Genomic DNA, 20902 nt, shown 5'->3' with positions numbered 1-20902 from the left:
GGGATAGGGAGGGTGGGAGGGAGGGAGACGCAAGAGGGAAGAGATATGGGAACATATGTATATGTATAACTGATTCACTTTGTTATAAAGCAGAAACTAACACACCATTGTAAAGTAATTATACCCCAATAAAGATGTTAAAAAAAAAAAAAAAAAAAAAAAAAAAAAAAAAGGTATATGAGAGGGGCAAACAACATCAGAGAGAAAAAACCCTAATAGGCAATACTTCCACCCTTAACCCACACATCATCAGGAGCGTACTCCATCTACAAGCACACAGTATTTAACGAATGCTCCTAAAGCAAATTTATACACTGTTTTTTTTGTTTGTTTGTTTTTGCGGTACGCGGGCCTCTCTCTGTTGTGGCCTCTCCCGTTGTGGAGCACAGTCTCCGGACGCGCGGGCTCAGCGGCCAAGGCTCACGGGCACAGCCGCTCCGCAGCATGTGGGATCTTCCTGGACCGGGGCACAAACCCGTGTCCCCTGCATCGGCAGGCGGACTCTCAACCACTGCGCCACCAGGGAAGCCCTATACACTCTTAATAGACATGAACTTTAATCACATCCTGAATAAAGTTCAAGAATAATCCAAAAAATAACTTTAACATAAAATCTAAAAGTCCGACCACAGAGAATGTTTAAATAAACAATGGAACATACAGACATCAAGAATGAAGTATTAAAGAAATCTCAATGGCAAAGAAAATAAGACTAAGTAATTAAAAGGATATAACATGGTAGGTAAAGTAAAATATATGTGTGTGTATACAGAAAAAAAGGCCAGAAGACATGAAACAATAGAATGGTTATCATTAGGTCTTGGGATTTTTTTTAAACCAGTATTTTCCAAGTTTTAAAAATCAGAAAGAGATAGCCAGTTCATATGTAAGAAATATTTGAATCAAATATAAGAAAATCAAGAAGATACTATATTAGTTAGCTGCTGTTTCAACAAAAGTTGATGTATACCTGTTCATTGTCCCTTGTGTGCGTTCCTGCAGAAATTCTATCCATTATTTTTTCGTTTCCAGTTCTTAATGAGGTCTCAACAAGGTACTCCTTAACTTTGCTCTCCAAAACCACACCAGGACGCCAAAGTAATTGGTCTTCATTTTCATACACTGATAAAGAAAATCCCATCAACACATTAAAAATAGTGAACACACTTTAAGATGTATACAAAACTGTTTTTCCTCTTCCTATACAAGTAACTAACTTTGAGGACACCAGTAATTTGATTGTCTGGCAAGCTGAGTCTTTCATTAGTAAAGGTTTAAAACAATTTTTTTTTTAACTTTATTAAGGTCCAAGTATTCCAGTCACTAGAGCAAGTAGCTGTTTTGGTAACTGGATTTACTAACAAGTTAGAAAGCTTTCTATGCCTAGTAGTCTAATATAAAACCTAGTAGTGGTGTCTTACATTCTTCTAATGAGGGGGTAAAAATAACCTGTGTAAATTCTTTAATAAACTTATTACAATTTTCTCTTAAACTCCCTAAATGGCTCTATGAAAATGTCTACAGGTTAAAAATTGCAAACAAATTAAAACAAACAAAAATAAATAACAATCAAAATATCTGCCAATACTGAAATACCTAGGAAAGATATAGTTTTCCTTTACTGATTTCTTCCCAAAAGGTAAATTTTTATTTTAAAAAGCAAAAAAATAAAATAAAATAAAAAGGAAGCAGACTAATTAAAAATGGAAAACAATGATAAACAATAAGATAAGTAAACTTTCCACCTCTTAGAGAAGCTGATATTTAGTAAGCGAAATGACACTAAAACAAACTGTATATTTTATTAACGCAAACACTGTTGCCATACTGAAGGTTTCTACTTCACACAATAAAGTCATACAGATAGCCCAAGTATTTATCCCATTGCTTCCATTCTTCAATTGTAAAATAACTACTAAATATAGCGAATAAAAGTAATTTACTGAGAGCTCACTACGCAGCAGAGACGGTGGTAAGTGCTTTACATTCACCACTGTATAAGGCAGGCATTTCTATTCCCAATGAGCAGGAAAGTTAAAAATAAAGTGTGCCTGTGAAGCAATAAGACTGACTTTTGAGGTAAGTTTCTGGAACCAGTTTCATAAAGAAACTTTAGTCAAAACTGAAATAGGTAATATAGTTTGAGTTTATTCCCTCAAAAGATAGAGAAGGTATACGTTCCTTTCTGAAGGTGTAGAACTGAGAGAATATTACCTCCGCTATGTTTCATCTAAGGACCAGCAGCTGCTGAGCATGTACTTTTGCCCACGGCCAAATCTACGTGTTTCCCAAGTTTGGCTAGGAAGGTGCACCTGGATTTTTACTTCCCACCACCTCACCCCTCCATATTTTCAGAACCAGCTATAGTTGGAATCTACCAAAAATGTGAGGAAAACTGATTACACTTAAGTAGGGGTATATAACAAAAGCAACAGAATCTTTACATTCTACCACCTTATCTTTCAGGGCTGGGGCAAGAGAATTTCTTCTAGCTTCTTTTTTCCTTAAGTGTTTCTTCCCAAGAGGATTATATTCCTAATGTTCTCATTATCTCAGGTGATAGGATGCTACCAACTTCCACTGCAGTGGGATGTAGGCCAAAGAGCTGTACTTTAAGAGCAGCTCCACTATTTTAACAGGTGCTTAGCATACTGAGTTAAGAAGCACTGTAAGGGGCCAGGGTTGGGGGGAAGGGGGAGGTAGTTCTCTGAGTCTCATGGTTAATTAATCTCATGATACATTACTCCTAAGTCAGGCCTAATTCTTCCCTGACTCCAAATCTGTCTTTATACTCACAGGATGAGCATACAATCAGATATTTAAATAAACATATTGAGTGGTAATTTGGCTTACCAAATATTATCAAAATTAAAAGGCTTCCTTACCTTTCTCATTACCAGCATACTCTCCAAGATAAGGTGGAATCTCTGCTTGATATTGTAAACCAATCATTATTTCCTACAGGAAAATTTAGAAGTAAAAACAACTTATTACAAAAATAAATACTGAAAAAAAATGTTCCAATTCATTAATCAGTTACTACAAATCTAAAGTTATCTCACAAAATTATCGTAAATTATTTCAGAAGTGTTTTTAAAAGCTACTTTAATCCAAATGGTCTACTAAATTATGATGGTAACTTAACATACCTTCCTCAAATCTTCAGGTGAGTTACCACTGTCTGTTTCAACATCTTCAACCTCTGATTCTTTATCTCCATCACACGTAGTATTTGCTTAAAAGAAGAAAGTTAAATTTTAAAAAAGGGTTTTGTTGCCTATTTTTGCAGCACTTGAAAGAGTGCCTGATATTTTATATTTTACTTATGATAAAAATTTGTTGAATAAATGAGATCAGCACAAATATACTAAACCTCTTGTACTATTCTCACATTTTGAAACTAGTCAAAACAAGACACTGAAAACACGAAGAAAGTGCATAATATCCTTATAATTATCTGGTGTACGGTCATATAGTTTGGAGAGGCAAGAGGAAAACCACTACGGTCCCCTTAAAAAAAGAAGGTAAAGCACTAGATTACACTGATTACATTAATCCAGAGTGAGACATACACAATGAGCTGCACATTGAGTCCATAAAAATTATCTTTTTGCACACATATGTGTATGTGTATTGGAACTTGTTATCTGAACAGTTCTTCTACCATAAAAATACCTGAGAAATAAGCAAGATTGCATATAAGAAATTATTTCAGTTCAAAGACCTTTTAAATATTACTGATATACATTAAGGGATAACACCAAGAACTAAAAGAAAAGGATTAAATAAATCACTAAAAATAAAAAATACTTTTGGAGCAACTGATGGTAGTTTTCAAACTGACAGCAGTTTATCAGGAGAGTAAGAGCCTTTTAACAGAAATCCAAAAAATGTCTATAAAATTTCATGGCTGAACTAAGATTGGTTGCCCTAGCAACAGATGAGTCTTGGGAAAGAAAACAGCCCTGCAAAACCAAGCAAATGCTTTCGTTTTTAAAGAGCATATTAGTTTACATCTCCCCCAATAAAAAAAGGTTATAATCTTGTTCAGATTATAATAGTATTTTATTTCAATTAAGTAAAACACTCAGATATTCTGACATAACTACTGAATGTAACAAAATGTACTCAAGCTACAGTATCAGTGCTACTACTAATCAGTAATGATTGGATTTCTTACATCGTAAAGGTCTAGGGAAGAAATCGGAAGTTTCATGGGAAGTCACAGATGGTGTCAGATCATCTGCAGAAGACTGAGTTTCCTCATCATCACCTGACAATAGGTCTTTTGCTATTTCCTCCTATAAGAATAGGAATGCAATGCTAGGGTTAGAAATGATTACATCCCATCAATTTTGAAAAAAAAAGTCTTTATAACATTATTCATAAACATTATGGTATTATAATACAATTAAGAACTAATTGAAGTCTCAGTTTTGAGAAAAGTAAATTTGAAATTCTCCTATAATTTACTTCACGTACACAATTAGTTAATAACATTTACTAATTATATATAATATTAATGCTATACTATTATACATTTATGATATAACAAACAATTTTCTTAATTTGTGGGTATGTAAAGAACTTATCTGAAGCGGTAGACTAATTTTTAGTGAATTTACAACAAAAATAATCTTACTTCTAAGTGGTTAAAAATTAAACTCACTTTCTGCCAACTTAAATAACTAAAAGAAAACAAGAAAGTCTCCAAACTCCACTCTTCCGATAATTTTTTAGAAGTCCAACTAATGCACCACTCCGACCAGTGATATAATTTTAAAAGAAACAGTTCAGAATTAATTTTTATGTAAGTATATAGTCATCCTTGTGCCTGGTACATAGTAGGCACTCAATATTTGCTGAATGACTATGGTCATTAAGGTTTTTGGTACATTAATATCACATTTAATTGAAAAGTGGGAACAACATAACTCACAGGAAGATGTGGAGTCCTCTCCCTGCCTGAGACCTGGAAGATGAGGAAAGTTTCCCAGGGATCTGTTAGCAGAGACCATGACTGAATTCTCCTTGGCAGGGACTAGGCCTCCCCTACAACCAGCCTATGTTAAAGATGTATCACTGAGGCCTTGGCTGCTATGGTCTCTGTCACTCCCAGAGCCCAAGAAAACAGAACTTCTCTCCAACCACTCCATGCCTAAGCCAGATTGGTTTGAAAACTTCTGGGGGATTCATTCATCAATGCATTCAAGTGTCCACAGGATCAAAAGAAGTTAGGGCAAAATCTAAGTTTAGATACAGTATGTCTACACAGGAAAGATAAAAAGTTATGGAAGAATACTCAAATATGCAAAGTATTATGAAGCTATTACTACTTCTAAAGTAGTGAGATCAAAGCCAAACAATATTCAAATCAGTCACCAAAATGATAAGAGCAATGCATCCATACGAAGTTTACAATTCAGAATTATGAAATGCTTTAAATTAAACTAATAAAAACAGTCAATGGTAACAGATCTGGAATTTTTTTCTACATGCTTGTACTTACTTTGTCTAGTGTCATATCTGGTAGTTCATCTGCAAGTTCACTTGGGGAGCTATTTGCACTGGAATTTGCAACTGCTGGAATTGTAGGTTCATAGCCATAGAATGCCAATAAATCTTCTAGAGGCATGTTTCCTTCCTATTCAAGCCAGAACACAAACATGAACTCAGCAGATGCCACAATGCTGAACCTCAGATAAACCTTGATGCCATTAATGTTCATAAAGCACATTATCAAAACAGCAGGACCAAATCAAAACCAAGTTTTAGTTTTGCTTTTTGTAACTGTATCCAGAAAACAGGATCAAACACCTAGAGCTATAATTAATATATGAACAAAAGTCTAACAATTAACATCTTAATTTTCATTTTCCAGCATCATTTTACTTTTTAAAAACTTCCTCAAATATTTGCCTTCATGCAGACTTTTTTTTCGCTTTTATATTACTATAACAATTCGCCTTGAAAACATTTCCGATTAATCAATCAATAACTTCACATAATTTTTAGCTTGTTTCCTTGCAATTAACAGTTGACCACTTGGTTTATTCTTCATGTTATTTGGAAGATACCTAATGAGAAAACCTTTGCTGAACATTTACTAACACTATTATGTTTATATATTAATGTTCAAGACACAGTTATCCTTTGATATTCCTACTACTGTCTCTATATTCTGTACCAGTTGTTTTTTTCCCACAACTGTCTGATGAAGTTTGCATTACCACCATCTTACAGATGAGAAAATTGAGGCTTAATTCTGGGTTCGAATCCCAGGCCCCCAAGTTCTCTTACTGGCAGTGCTGCTTTGATAAAATTACAGACTCTGGCTGCAGGACTACCTGTGTTATGAATACTTATGCCATGCCACATAGTGGCACCCAGTCATTGTTTTTTCCCTCCACTAATCTGAAAATAAGTGCTATATTTCCTTTTTTAAAGTAGTTTAATTCAACCACTAAAATGCATAGAACTGTTTATAATTATCATTTAAATGACTTCAAAACCATATATTCATGAACTAGTTAATTTCTTAAATATTTTAAAGACGCTTATGTCCATCTATTAAGAGATTCACTTTTAAAACTAGCTTACGGTTTAATTTTCCCTTTAAAAAAAAAAATCTAAGTCATGAAGCACACAGCATGAAAGCAGAGTATGCAACACATGCCTACAGTTGATCACAAAGTGAGCTGAGGAGAGCCAGTGATGTCTCCCAGAGAGCCAGCTGGCTGCCCACCAGGGCCCACAAGGGACACAGGTTCTGGGGGTCCCTAAGAATTGGCCTTCACCTTTGCAGTATAGAACTTATATTTTTCACTATGCCTGAATGAAACAGATTCATGTTATGAGATTAGAATAAGGTATATGACAGAATGCTAATTTGTGAATCTGCAGTAGCAGACATGCACCTTTCCAATGACCATGCCACTCATGAAATCTTTTCAGCTTGGAAGTGGAATCAGTAAAAAGCTGCTTTGGGAGCATGGACAAATTCAGCACAAATTAAGTTGGATGGTCAGGATGGACAGAAATTCACCCATGCCACGGGAAAACCTCATGAAGTATTCTTCTCCCAAATGAAAGAACCCCTCGAAGGTGCCAGAACCACATTGAGAGTTTCTCCAGTCCTGCTCCTTGCAGAGTCCATGCAGCCCATTCCCTCTGGTTCACACTAGTTGTAAGAGGAGACTGGTTACAGCCTTTGCCAACCACCTGTTAGCAATATTTCTCCAAAACTTTACAGTTTCAGATTCCCTCCATGAACTGGGGAGATGGCAACTTTCACTCATCATGCACTGACAGTCCATCTTCCCATCAACACAGCATTTACTGAGCTCTAGGTACCATGTGAAGGACTACTGGCTATGGGTAAAGAAATACAATTTCCAAAAACAAAAAAGAAATCCCTGCTCTCAAGAAATTCAGTCTTGGTGGAAGGAACTGAAAAGTTAACAACTGTAAAACATGGTGCTAGCTGCTTTAATCAGTTCTGGAATTGGTGCTATGAAATGGTAGGTACAGAGAAGGGAAGACCTACGCTCCAGGAATAATAGTATATGGTAGGGAAGTATCACACAGAGGACAAAGACTGAGCTAAGTCTTGAAAGATGAAGAGGCTTTTAACAGATAGGGTTGTGTGCTAGGGACTTGTGGTTCATCGTCAGAAACACTGACTGAGCAGTGACTGTGCCAGGAGCCCACTGTGCCAGGTGCTGGTATGAAACACAGGTCTTGCCCTTCTACAACTTACAGACTAGGGGGATACTAACAATACTCAAATATGGAACTGCCAATTAAGATGCGTGCAAAAGGAATCAATAGGGTCCTGAGACACAGAATTATGTGGAGGGCCTACTGTCATAGGGTTACAGAGTCAGACAGTGAATGACTTCAGCTGAGGCCCGAAGTCTGAGAAGTGACCAATCCTGTGAGGAGCATTCCAGGCAAAGGAAACAACACACTTGAGGCCTGAATATGGTTTTCCACTAAGCCAATGGCCAGAGCACAGAGAGTAGAATGAAGAATGGCTCAAGAGGTGATTAGAAAGACAAGCAGAGGCAGATCACAAAAGGCCTCATGGGAAAGAAACTTGGACTTCATACTCCCAGGGCAATGGGAAGCCATTGGAGAATTATAAAACTGGAGTGACATGACTTTATTTCTTCTTAAATCCTGGGCAGCTGTATGAAGAAAAGTTTGGGGAGATGAAGAGGGAAGAGAAAAGCAGGGAGACCACTTAGGAGTTGCATGCTGGGTTAGGGTAGTGATACAGACATGGAGAGAAGTGAACAGATGAGATGTATTCTGAGGTGTAATCAAATGGGCTACTGGAGTAAAAGGGAGAAAGAAGGACAACTCCTCAGATTTCTATCTGAGCAACTGCCTATCGTGGTAACTTTTACTGAGGTAGAAAAGACTAAAGGAAGGAAAGGTTTATGAAGGAAAAACATTAAGAGCTCTGCAGAGGGACTTCCCTGGTGGTGCAGCGATTAAGAATCCGCCTGCCAATGCAGGGGACACGGGTTCAAGCACTGGTCCAGAAAGATCCCACATGCCGCGGAGCAACTAAGTCCGTGCGCCACAACTACTGAGCCTGCGCTCTAGAGCCCGCGAGCCACAACTACTGAAGCCCGCGTGCCTAGAGACCATGCTCCACAACAAGAGAAGCCACTGCAATGAGAAGCCCGCGCACCACAACGAAGAATAGGCCCCGCTCACCGCAACTAGAGAAAGCCCGTGTGCAGCAAAAAACATCCAACTCAGCCAAAAATAAAAAAAAAATAATTAAAAAAAACAAAATGTTTGAGAGGAGAAGAATACGGTGAATTTCATAATTTAAAAAAAAAGAGTTCTGCAGAGGACACAAAGTTAAGTTTGAGAGGACTATGAAACATCCAAGTGGAAAAGTCAAGTTGGCTAAGAGCCTGGAGCTCAGAGGATCAGGCTGGGCTAAAGATATAAATCTGGCATTCATTAGCATCTAGATGATATTTAAAGCCACAGGAGTAGATGAGCTCACTCAGGGAGAGAGTAAAGAGAAGGGGATCTATGATTTATTAGAAGAATTTTCAGATATATTACCCTATAGGCAATGGGACACGTCTAGAAAATTTTAGATATGATTTGCATTTTGAAAAAGACATCCTAGGGGGAGTAGAAGAATAAGAGCCTGAACTAAGAAGGGAATTAAAGAATCTATTTCTTGACTTACGTGATAGAGGGAATGTAGGTAACACAGGAGTCTAAGTGGATTGCCCATTTCTGGCCTGAGAAGGTTAAATAGCTACAGCATCATTATAAGACCAAAACAAAAGACAAATAAACTTAAGGGTAGAGGGTGGGACAGTAGATGATTTAAGGTGAAAGTCGAAGCACTGGGCTTGAATGAGTTATCCAGAAGAGGAATACAGAGTGAGAAGACAAAAGCTAGAACCCTGGGGAATACCATCAATTAAAATGAGGGTAAAGAAAGAAAAGTCCATAAGTACTACAGAGGGAAACACCAGAGGGTAGAAGTAGAACTAGGAGAAAATGCAGGATTGTATAAGTTAAGAAAGAAGCAAGGGTGGAGAAACCACGGATGGTCACTTGGGTCAAATATCAAAGAGAGATCAAGCAAGATAAAGCAGACATGAATTCTTTGTATCTGTCAATCAAGAATATTGGTGACCTTACAACCTGTTGGGAGAAGCAAAGTTGAGGACTGAATGGGAGGGGAGAAAGTACATACACTATAAAAAGAGAATGTTGAAGGGCAACACAGGGTCAAAACAGAATTTCCAAATGTGGGAAATATATGAGTAGGAGGCCATACTGAAATAAAAAAAATAAGTAGAAGAATAAACTGAGGGCTAAAGGGGTGGAATCTAGGGACTAGCCTGGGATGTGGAAGATACTTTTGGGACCGGAGAGAAGGAAGGAAGAATTAGCATAAAAGTTAAGTTTGCATGTGTGAGGCAAACAGGAGGTTCTGGGTAGTCATTCACGAAAATCCTACTTTCTCTACAAACACACAAGCATGATCATCTGTTGAGGGAGAAGGTGACCTTCTTTGTGGAAACCTCCTTAATACAGTCAAAGGATGACACTGTAATGACCCCTAGAAGGGGCTGGTGCCAAAACACAGAAATTATCTGTACTAAAACTTTGAAGCAAAACTGGAGAAGATTAATCCAGTCTCTGAAGCACTTTACAAATGAGCTTTCTGTTAGAGCCTATTAATAAAGCACTTAGTCCTTTGAAGCACAGAAGAAATGTTTTCAAAATTGAATTAGCAAATCTCAACATCTCTGAGGATCTGCGGTGGCTAGATCAGCTTAGAAGTTTGATCTAGCACCTTATCCCAGGGATGAGGATTTTTCTCTTCTACAATATTTCTCAGGCATTTTGTTGAACCTATTTAAATTTCAAGGGACACATCTGAGTCCAGTCACACTTATAAATGAACTGTTTTGTAAGTCAAAGGATTTGTAACAGGAAGAGCACAATATTTAGAGGCAGAGGACTCACTAATTGCTAACTACTACTGTGGGCAAATCACCTAACCTCTCTCACCTCTATTTCCTCATCTGTAAATAAAAAAAACATTATTTCATTAATCCTATGATGCATAACCTCACATATCAGAAATCAGGATGCACCTCATTACCACTGTACAAATTTCTCATAGTAATGTCCCTCCCTGCTCCCATCTATGCTACTTCTAAATCTACAGTACATCTTACAATCAACAAGGCCTCTGAGCCAAGGAAATAACGCTAATACTTGTCTGACACACCTGATGGTGTTGCTGAATGGGTCAAATGACACTGTCTAAATGAGGTACAAATTAATTTTCACATAACACCAGTCTGGTATCTTATAATACTGGATGCAAAACCGCATACATATAACTTTTTAAAATGCTTTAAAAATAAATCAGTAAGGACCTAGATCAAAGTCTCATTTCACAATGCATATCAGAGGAGAAATCTATATATTAATAAAGGCAGAAATGTAAATTACTTTTTTAAAAGTTATAGATCTAAATCTAGGATTATTAAATTAAAATCTCTCAGGAAACAGTAATGTGAATAAATTAAAATGTAGAACAATATAACATAAACCTTATTTTAGTATGGTTAATAACTAAAATCTTGTCACGTAATCTATTCTCTATACTTACCAAAGTGCTACCGTAAGAAAACTGATTTTGTACCGCTCTTATTTTCCATAACATATAATGTACTAAAAATTTGTAAGCACCAAAATAAAGGCCATATGTATAGACTATCAAATTTATTTACTATGAGCATAACAACTTGTAGTTTTCTAAAACATTAACACCAAGGCTCTAAGGCTGTTACCATGTACCAACACCTAAATCACTGTTCCAATAATATAAGATTAATACATTATTTTAAATTGTATAGAAATAATTTCAAACTTCTTCTAAAAATACAATGATCTTTACTCTTTATATTTGTGTCTCTATCTACTCTTTCTTTTCTTTGTTTTCATGTTTCATTAAACATCAATAAAGAACAGAGACCACATCTACACAGTTATGCTTTACTGCAGATAAGAATCACAGTTCAGATGAAGTGAGCAGTCAGTCACTCTTAGAAACAGCTCCTCTTGTCCCTTGCTCAATGAGAGAAGGATTAGCCTTCTGAGCAAGGACACAGCTCTTAGGTCTTCACTAGAATTTGTTTAAAAATCACCTGGATTGTTCTGTCTCAATTTCCAAGAATGCGACAAAATGCCAAGAAGCAAAACTGCCTAAGTACAGAGAAGTTGAAACATTTAAAGGCCTGTAATTTTTCAGAATCTACAAATTCAGTGACAGGTATCATTACAAAGATTTAATTACTGGAGTTTACTAAACAAAATGAAAATCACAGGAATAGAAACTAGGTATTTCTGTGAACAGCTAAGTGAGTAACTCTTTGCTGTTGATTATTTCTCTATATCTTTCCTATTTTCTTTTAAAACTCACCACACAGATTAAAGCAGCTATTACTATAATCTCTGGGAGAAGAAAACCTACAAATCTGAAAAACAAAATTTTACCAGCCCATAAAAATCTCTACGAGATTACCCATACTCAAGTAGGAACTACATTAACACATTAAATGAAATTTTAAATTCTTACTAGTTTACTGACAAAACATCTATTTGTGTGGTTAAAGCACAGTCTAGCACATTTATATTATTTTCTTACGTCATGCTGTAAATAGACTGCTGTCTCCCTATCTTTAACAGCAAACACATAATTAAGGAAGGTGCATTATGAGACCACCTGGGACTTTTGACCAAGCCCACAGCAGTGTCCTGACATAAAAAACTACAGGAGAGAAGTATGTATTCTAAGAAGCCTTCCATGAACTTCCACATGAGGCTAAACACCTTTTACTAGACATAAATAGCTACAGGAGTAGATGAGCTCACTCAGGGAGAGAGTAGCTCTCTCTGCTACTGCTTTCTCCCATAGCTCTCACTGCTTACTGCTTTCATAGTTCTTAGCAGAGGACATCAAAAAAATCTTTGCTCTCATTTGTCACCCCACACTAGACCATAAGCTCCCAGAGATCAGAAACATTGTCAAATTGCTCATTTTTGCCATCCCAGGACCCACCACAGTCCTTGGCTTAGTGATAATGCTAGCTGGATTATAATTCTCAATTTTTCTAGGCTACCTACTCATAAGAGGTAGAAACGAATTCCCTGAATAAAGTCAAGGCAGAGCTTGAGACTCTTGGGTATCTTCTCTCATCAACAGGCAACAACTTATCATCACCCCTGAAAGAAGTGATAGGTAAGACTTTTCTTCTTGATTATTTCCTAACAATTTTATCTCTATATTCCCAAATCTGTTTGGCTTTTATAGGAGATATATGTATTTTTTTTAATGATTAAATCTAACCGCAACCATGTTGGATTAATCTGCCAAAGGAATAAACATGTTTAGAAGATTTCAGGTCTACAGGAGCAAGCCTGGGGTCTAGGCCCTGAAGACTCTGCTTCTGTTTCCCTGTGTGTTAAGATGAAAGAAGAAATGCCATAATAGCACAGCCCTGCCTCACAAAGATAGCAGAAGAGATTACTTAAGAATGTGCTTTGTCTTCTTCAAGAAAAAGAAGTATGAAAACTCAGTATTATTCCTGAAAACTTTTGTTATTCTGGGCTGATTAGAAATTTGCAAATAAGGTTAATTTACAGATAAGTATAATCTTTTCAAGGAACCCCTCTCTCTGTAGTTCCTGGTATAAATATATGTTTAAAATCCAGTTCATTTGAATTTATACTGATTTGGGGTTTTAAAAGTTATAAACTACATTTACCTTCCCGACTTTCTAAAAGATAACTGGGTGGGAAGGAAACAGGATATTACTAATTCAAATTTAAAAACAGAGTAAAACTTTTTCTCTCTCAATTTCCTTATAGTAATCCATCAGATTTTAAGTTTCTTGAAGGAGAACTTCTCCCTGTATCTACTGCAGTGCAGTGCTTAGTTAAACTCAAGTTTAGTTAAACTCAAGCTTAGTTAAACTCAGTAAAATAGTGTGATATAATGCAAAGAGGCTGGGCTAGGATTCAGAACTAAGTTTCCTACAGTTCTCTATATCTCAATATTCTCATCTGTAAATGTACCTAGTTCATTGTCCTGGTATAAACTTAAAAACAGGTTAACAAACATAAAATAATTTTTAAAAGTTATATGAAAATGTACTTATTAGGCTATCCTTCAAAATAATAAGAAAAGCAGTAACTTTCTGTACAAGTTAGGTCAAAAGGAAATACGCTGATACTATTTTTTTAATTGAAGTATAGTTGACTTACAATGTTGTGTTAGTTTCAGGTGTACAGCCAAGTGATTCAGCTATTTATATATATGTGTGTGTGTATATATCTTCTTATAAATATGTGTGTGTACATATATATTCTTCTTCAGATTCTTTTCCATTATACACTATTACAAGATACAGTTCCCTGTGCTATACAGTAGATCCTTTGATACTATTTTTATTTCAGGTAGGTTATAAATAATTTATAATAGAATGTCAAAATCTTTACTATAAGTTTGTATTAAAATACTAAAGTAAAATCCTTTACCTTTTCTAAGTCTTCAATTTCAGAACTGAAGTTTTTACCCTCATCCATCATTTCCTCTTCTTCAAGAGTTCTTTCATCATCATAGTCATGGACCAACATCTCAGCAGTGGGGTCAAAATCATGATCCTCAGACGACAAAGACCCAACTGGAAGGAAACAAACTGAATCACTTTACAGGTTCACAAGGCTATTTACAAAAGAAAATAACTTGTGTTCTACTGCCAGTTCCTTAATACACTTGTCTAAAAGCAGTAGAAAAATGTGAGATGGATTATGAAAGGAAGACTTCACAAGAGTCTTACATAGTGAGGCTAAAAACTTCAGTAGAAGGGAATATTAACTTTACTCAAATTCTAACCCTCAAATAAAGGTTCAAATCACAACAGAAATGTGGTTTTTAGAACAAATACAAATTTCTGTGAAGCAGCTATACAGCAATTCAGTCTTCAAAAGCACTACCTCACTTTTCACGTCTATAACAGTATTTCAAGCTCCCCAGCATTAAACCATAAAAGCATGCTTTTCTTTGGACTACTAATAAAGTTCTTAAGGTTATGTGAAGGGAATACAGAAAATCATATCTAAGAGCTTTGGAAGAGGTATCCCATTGCAAGTTGTTTTAGTCAATTCCAACTTGTTTATAAGATGGTAATGCTTGGGAATTCCCTGGTGGTCCAGTGGTTAGGACTCTGCACTTCCACCACAGGGGGGATGGGTTCGATCCCTGGTTGGTAACTAAGATCCTGCAAGCCACGTGGTGTGGCCAAAAAAAAAAAAAAAAAAAAAGATGGTAATGCTTTTTAATGGCAAATCTGAAGTCAACAGGATACCCTGAAAACCAAATGGAGAAATGAATACTATCCATAATCCCGAGAAAATGAAGTCAAATTTATGAAAAACAGGATTTTCTCCATTTGTTTTACTCTACTATGTAATTTAATTAGATCACTCTCAGAGCAGGCAAGGAAAGAAGTATTAGAATCTTGGAGTGGAGAAAGGGAGAAGTGGAAGGAAGCATATTCAACACAAAAAGTTTGATGTGTTTTTAGTCAAGCTATTTAATATTTTAAACATTTAAGGACATTAAGATCATTACCAAAACACTGAACTAGACCAAAGATTTTTCACTATGGAAAAAAACACAGACAATTCAACGTTTCTGATTCTGAGTTCAGAGAACTCTAATCATTAGCCCTAAAAATAATAAAATTCCTATGGGACTCTATTCTTTAGGAGGTTTACATTATAATGTTATTTTTTGAATGCTGAAAGATATTAACCTGCTCATTTTGAAAGCCTGTTGAAGTATAGGTAGTTTAAGTTAATTTTAGAGACAGATGAATATTTGTTAAATAGCTGAAAAGCAGAACATCAACCATTACAAATTTTCTTTGAGGAATTCCAGGAAACTTTTGGGGTATGCCAAAGTGTAAGGTATGAAGTAGATGGTAACTTTTCTACCTCTTTGAAAGCAGAGCTCTACCCTCTTTCTAATCCACGTATCACTTGGCACACTTTAAGGCTTCCCCTGAAAGACGAAAGTATTCATTCAATAACAGCCAGAAACAGAAGGGCCTGAGGGTCTACTCTTGGCTTTGTCCCTGGCTTTCTGGGACCTGAGGCAAGTCATTTAAACCGTCCGGGCCTGGGTCCAGTTTTTCATTTATAAAATTCATAGGGTTGGTTTAATGACCTCTAGTTTCTTCTGGTTCTAAAATGTTCTTAAAAATTGGCTAATTGATTATAAACAAGTTATAAGTTTGTTTAAACACCAAAACCACACTTTTTGCTTTTTATTTAGATTGCAACTTCTTAAAAGCAGACAGTGATACAAAATGGAAAAATTCCATTATCATCCAGATGTTTGGCATCATGTACATAAATATTCTTTCCCTGAAATCAGCTATAACAAAGAAATGTTTGTCTCAAAATTAGAGAAACTTAAAACAATTTTTAAATGTAAAGACATAGCTATTTTCAAAATAGCCACAAATTTCTTCTACTTGATGTTAATTATTTCATAATACCTTAAACGATAATCAAGTGAGACATTAAAGGTTGACTAAAGACACGAAGTAATATGCAAGGAAATGGACTCTAAGGCAACATGTGGTAACAGAAGACTTGGGAGCCCATCCAGACTCTGCTATTAACTAGGTAACTCTCGGTAGAGTTATTTAGAAGTCTCCTCAAGTGTAAAATAAGGGAGTTGAACTAGTTCAGAGGCACTTTTCCTGGAGACTATGAGAGGGAAAAGAGGCAGCCAAAAGGGGGCTGGAAAGAGAATAAGAAACTGAAACAAAGCTGTCCTTAACATTTCAGCACATGAGGAAAGGTCTCTGCCATAGATGGGTTTCAGGGGTTCCACAAACCCCAAGGTATATGCAATTATCCATTATGTGCAGAGTTCTGGAGACAGAGTCCCTTGCCTTCATCAGATCCTGACAGGGGTTTCTAACACCAAAATGGTTAAGAAACACTGTCCTAGATGATCTAATGTTGTCTCACCTCAAAAATTCTGTATTACCACTTTTCTTTGCCAAACTCATAAAGTATGTGTTTCTTTTAATTAGGACAGCTTTACGTAACTCTCAATTTTGCATTTAATACAATCCACAGACACTTCTCAATTATGAAAAATGTATGAGACAAAACAAGGGGAGATGGAGAGTCAGGATTAATGATCAATATAAGCACCCCCAAAGTTCTGACAAATTAAAGAGACAATTTCTCAAAAAAATTAAAATCTAAATTAAACTGCTAAAGTTAGTGGAAAGTTTGGGAAAGATTTGGGATTAACCGTTTCAGACTTGGAGAAAAAAACACGATATGTGAGAATTAAAGATCTATTACTTAAAAAGAACGTTTGTCAATTAGCAGCTCTGTAACAAAAGTATTTTTTTCAACATGCCAGATAAAAGTGAGAAAAGAGTGTAACTGTTCCTTCCTCCAACAGCTTAATTACCAAAATGAACACTGAAACCTCTTAAAAACAAATGATGAAAAACTCGCAAGACAAATTTCTGTTGGAAAAATTGAGCAATAGATCTTTGGGTCCCCATCACCCTTTGGGACCCACTGAAAAGTAAGAAAAGGGGACAAACCTGGGCTCGAACTTCCAAAAGAAGCCTAGGAGAGAAAAGAAAACGTGCGGTTAGATCGCGCAGCCAGGGAAAGAGGCAGCGCCGGCAACAGGGCGCAGAGGAGGCGGAGCCCAGCGCTCCTCCGCAGCTGCCAAAAGTGCAAGACGTAGCTTCGCTCCAATCGCTCCCGGCCCCTTTCGGGCCCCTCTTGGCTGCCTCGCCTTCCTCCCCGAGTCCGTAGTGTACAAACTCGCACACCGGGGACGAAGCCCGGTGTCTAACTGGCAACTCCAAGACTCCGCTTGGAGCTCAGCAAGTTACAAAGTAGAGAAGCACAACCCAGAGCAGTCGGCTCACAGCATCGGTCCCCCATACCCCGGCATCTCAGGAGTCCCCCAAATCCCACCTGGCTCTCCACGGCCCCAAACAACAACTCGCAACCTAACACCCTTTCCTGGAAGGGACTCACCCTGCGCATCCAGTCCACCTCCTGGGGCCCGGTAGCCCCAATTCCTGTGCTGTCCTCTGCCCCCGAGCGTAGCCAGCTCTCAACCGGACACTCGCCCCCAAACCAAAGCTCAAGCCCCCCCATACTCTCTGCGGCGTCCGGAGACGCGGATCCGCAGTCCCAGAGATGCTGGTTCCTTCCAGAGTGTTCAGTCGCTCCCCGGGCCCGCCAGCGAGCCCCTCGCCCTAGCGTGCTCCTGCCGAGGGGCTTCTGCTGCGCCACCCCCTCCCCCCAAGCTCACTAGTCCCGGGGGACACGGCCAGGGCAGCTCCGCTCGCCCTGCCTCCCCCCTTAAGCTCGGAGGAAAGTGGGGCTACCGAGAGTCCGTGGAGAGAGCGTCGAGGGTCTTGGTCCTCCCCGTTTACCCACAGGAGCTCCCGCACCTCCCGGGCTGCGGGGCGGGGAGTCCCGCTCGCCTCTCGCGAAGCCCAGCGGCCGCGCATCCCGCTCGCCTCCGCGCCCGGAGCAAAGTGGAGCTTGAGGTTCCTTCGCACCGCAGCCTGGACCCAATGGGCCGGGGGCACAGAACACTCCTCCAGCAGGGCAGTGGCGCAGCCCGCTCCCCGCTTTGCAATCCGGCCGCGGAGGGGGGGATCGGCCGGTTTCCACCCACCCCGGCCCCAGGAGGCGGCGCGGAGGCTCCGGCGGCCCGCGTCAGCTGCCCGGGGGCACGGCACGGCGGCGTCCGCGGGCCGGGGTTCGCTGCCGCCGGCCGCCGCCTCCCGTCCGGCCCCGTCGCCCGGCCGGGTCGGGGCAGGAGCCGCCGCGGCCTAGTCCCGGAGGGAGACAGCTCCCGCGCCCGCTCCCGCCCCCCGGCCGGCCCCGCCGCCGCCCGTCGCCGCCCCGCGGCCCCGCGCCGCCACGCCGCCCCCCGTAGGGCCGCAGAAAGGGCCCCGGATCCCCCAAGCCGGCTCGGGGACCGCGGGAGGCCGCCGGGCACCCGCTCCAGCCCGGCCGCTCCTGCCCGGTTTCCCTGCTCACCTCCGCCATATTGGTACCTTTAGGGCGAACGAGCAGCGCCGAGCCCAGTCCCCGGATGGGGAGCCTGAGCCAATAGCAGCCGCCGCCGCCGCCGCCGCCGCCGCGGTCCGCCCGGCACCCGCCCGGCGGCGGAGGCGGCTCGGCCCCTTATAGGGCAGGGCGGCCCGCGACACCCCCGGCCCGCTCGCAAGCCCACCCCATCCGGCGCCCCTCGCCGCGCCCCGCGCCCGCTGCGGGCGCCTCGACCCGCACCCGCACTCACCCGCCCTTCGCCTCTCGGCTGGAGTAAAGTTCCTGCCGAATTGGAGGCAGACGGGGGACGGATGGAAACATCGGCGCAGGACAGACCCATGTCCACCCAGTCGAGGCCCAAGAACCGGCCGGGGTGGCTGCGGACCGACCGACAGACGCTCCGGTCCGGGAGGGCGTTGGGGAGAGGGGCAAGAGACTTGGAAGGACAACTCGACAGACTTCCCTAAGTAAGAAGAGAGGAGGTGGTGGATGGCCGAGAGGAAGCCCCGAGAAATGGAAGAAGTGGCTGATGGACTGCAGTGTCAGTCCAGAATGAGAGGACAGCGACCAGGCATTTTGCGGTTTCCCCTAAGAGACCTGCAGGAATGGGGGATGCAGATCAGCGTACACTGGCCCATGGAGTGGACGGTGGAAGTGGTCATTTGCCAAACAGGTTTGGAAGATAGTGACAGTACGGAAGAAAAGGCAAAAGATCAACAGGGCAAAGAAGTGACAGTGAATAGAGTTGCACGATTCAAAGAAGATGCTTGTAAAATACAAACTCTGCACGTTCGGGAAAAAAAATTAGAACAGTACTAGAGGTTGTTAATTGCCAAATAGGGTGGTAAGGGAATAGGGTTGATCCCAAATAGGGATGACCCAGAGGTACACACTTGATAGACCTGTGGAAGAGCAGGAATACTCAAGGGCCTGAAACTGACCCACCTCCCACCTCCCTCCCAAAAGGTCAAACATTTGCTTAGGGTCAAATGGGAAAGTAGACCTGTGGGCAAGTGGATGGGTTGAGGATGGAGGACAAGGTTTAAGAGGTGTACCTTCTCCTAGGCATGTCTTATGGCCGTTTGGTCTTCATTGGGAGACCTAAGTCTAACTCCTGGCAGTTCCATTTTCACACTGAACAACTCTGAGCAAAGTACACAAAAATATTCACCAACAACTCGTTGGTAGCCCACAGAGGTAAATCCTGCAAGAAGTTCGAGTCCGTATTCCTAGTTGCCTTGGCACACAGGTGTCTTGAGGCAGGAGGCCAGAAATAATATGTATGGAAAACAAAGTAAAAAAAAAGAAAAAGTGGAAAAGAGAAGTCGACTGTAAGGTCCTGGATAAGTGAGATGCAAACACAATTAGAAAAGTATAGCAGGGCCCTATAGAAACTTGGAGAAGAGTGTAATCTCAGACACCAGAGCTCTTCTATCAACTATTGCTAAAACACGTAATATTAAATAATAGAATTGAGGTTATTTGCCGTAATCTCACAAATTGAGAGACTTTTTAGAAGCTTGAACTTTCCATTCTTTTAGTCCAAACATGAAAGGTCTGGATTTTAATCCGGGGTTGCCTTCTATTCTCCCCTCCAATGGTGGAGACTGGATTATGGATAGGAGGGGAGATGATTACTTTCAACCTTTTTAAGCAAGGCATCTCAAAATTAAAGTTATTCCACTGGTGAACGTTATTTATTTATGGAAATTTTAGGAGAAAAGTCACCTCAACCATTTCAAAACATCATAAAGACATGGAAAATTACACTTTCCCTGCTGTGAAATATATCTTTCGACATTTTGTCCAGCCAAATAACTCAAAAACAGCTGAACTTTGAAACCAGAGGGCTTGGCACACATTGTATGTACTGTCCTCAATGAGGCGTTTAGAGTTTTCAAAGTAAAAAATGGCTTGAAATTAAGTGATTAACTTTAGAAAAGTGGTAGTGAACACATCCCATGGACAGAGCCATTAAACAATGCCCTGAGCTAGACCACAGGCCACGCCACCACAGAATGGGGTTGGGATCGAGTCATGAAGAAAGTGTCTCCAGCAGCCTGTCTTGCCATACTTAACACTAAGGAGAAACGTTTGCTTCATAGCAAAACGTGGCTAATCCAAACTATAAATGTGGCCTTAGGTTCCATTTTGCCCTATCTAAGAAATATATAGACTCCTGCACTTGCGTAAACTTAGTAGAGAGTCTGCAGAT

The 20902-nt window shown here is 39.9% G+C and overlaps 1 protein-coding gene across 1 annotated transcript in view; it reads right to left on the bottom strand.

Annotated features, from left to right (window-relative positions):
• The window catches only part of MIER3 (MIER family member 3), a 31716-nt gene extending 13002 nt beyond the window's left edge, over positions 1 to 18714 (bottom strand). Inside the window, exons 1-8 of the mRNA XM_060009472.1 lie at positions 18676 to 18714; positions 17208 to 17232; positions 14104 to 14249; positions 5510 to 5644; positions 4181 to 4301; positions 3150 to 3235; positions 2886 to 2958; positions 971 to 1122 (exon numbers count right to left, since the gene is read on the bottom strand). Of these exons, the coding sequence (XP_059865455.1) occupies positions 971 to 1122; positions 2886 to 2958; positions 3150 to 3235; positions 4181 to 4301; positions 5510 to 5644; positions 14104 to 14249; positions 17208 to 17232; positions 18676 to 18684 (747 nt within the window). The 5' untranslated portion in view covers positions 18685 to 18714. The remainder of the gene's footprint in view (positions 1 to 970; positions 1123 to 2885; positions 2959 to 3149; positions 3236 to 4180; positions 4302 to 5509; positions 5645 to 14103; positions 14250 to 17207; positions 17233 to 18675) is intronic.
• Between the last annotated feature and the right edge of the window lie 2188 nt (positions 18715 to 20902).

The sequence above is a fragment of the Delphinus delphis genome, chromosome 3, assembly GCF_949987515.2.
Source record: "Delphinus delphis chromosome 3, mDelDel1.2, whole genome shotgun sequence".
NCBI classification, from domain to species: domain Eukaryota; kingdom Metazoa; phylum Chordata; class Mammalia; order Artiodactyla; family Delphinidae; genus Delphinus; species Delphinus delphis.
This window is presented reverse-complemented; position numbering and strand designations above follow the sequence as displayed.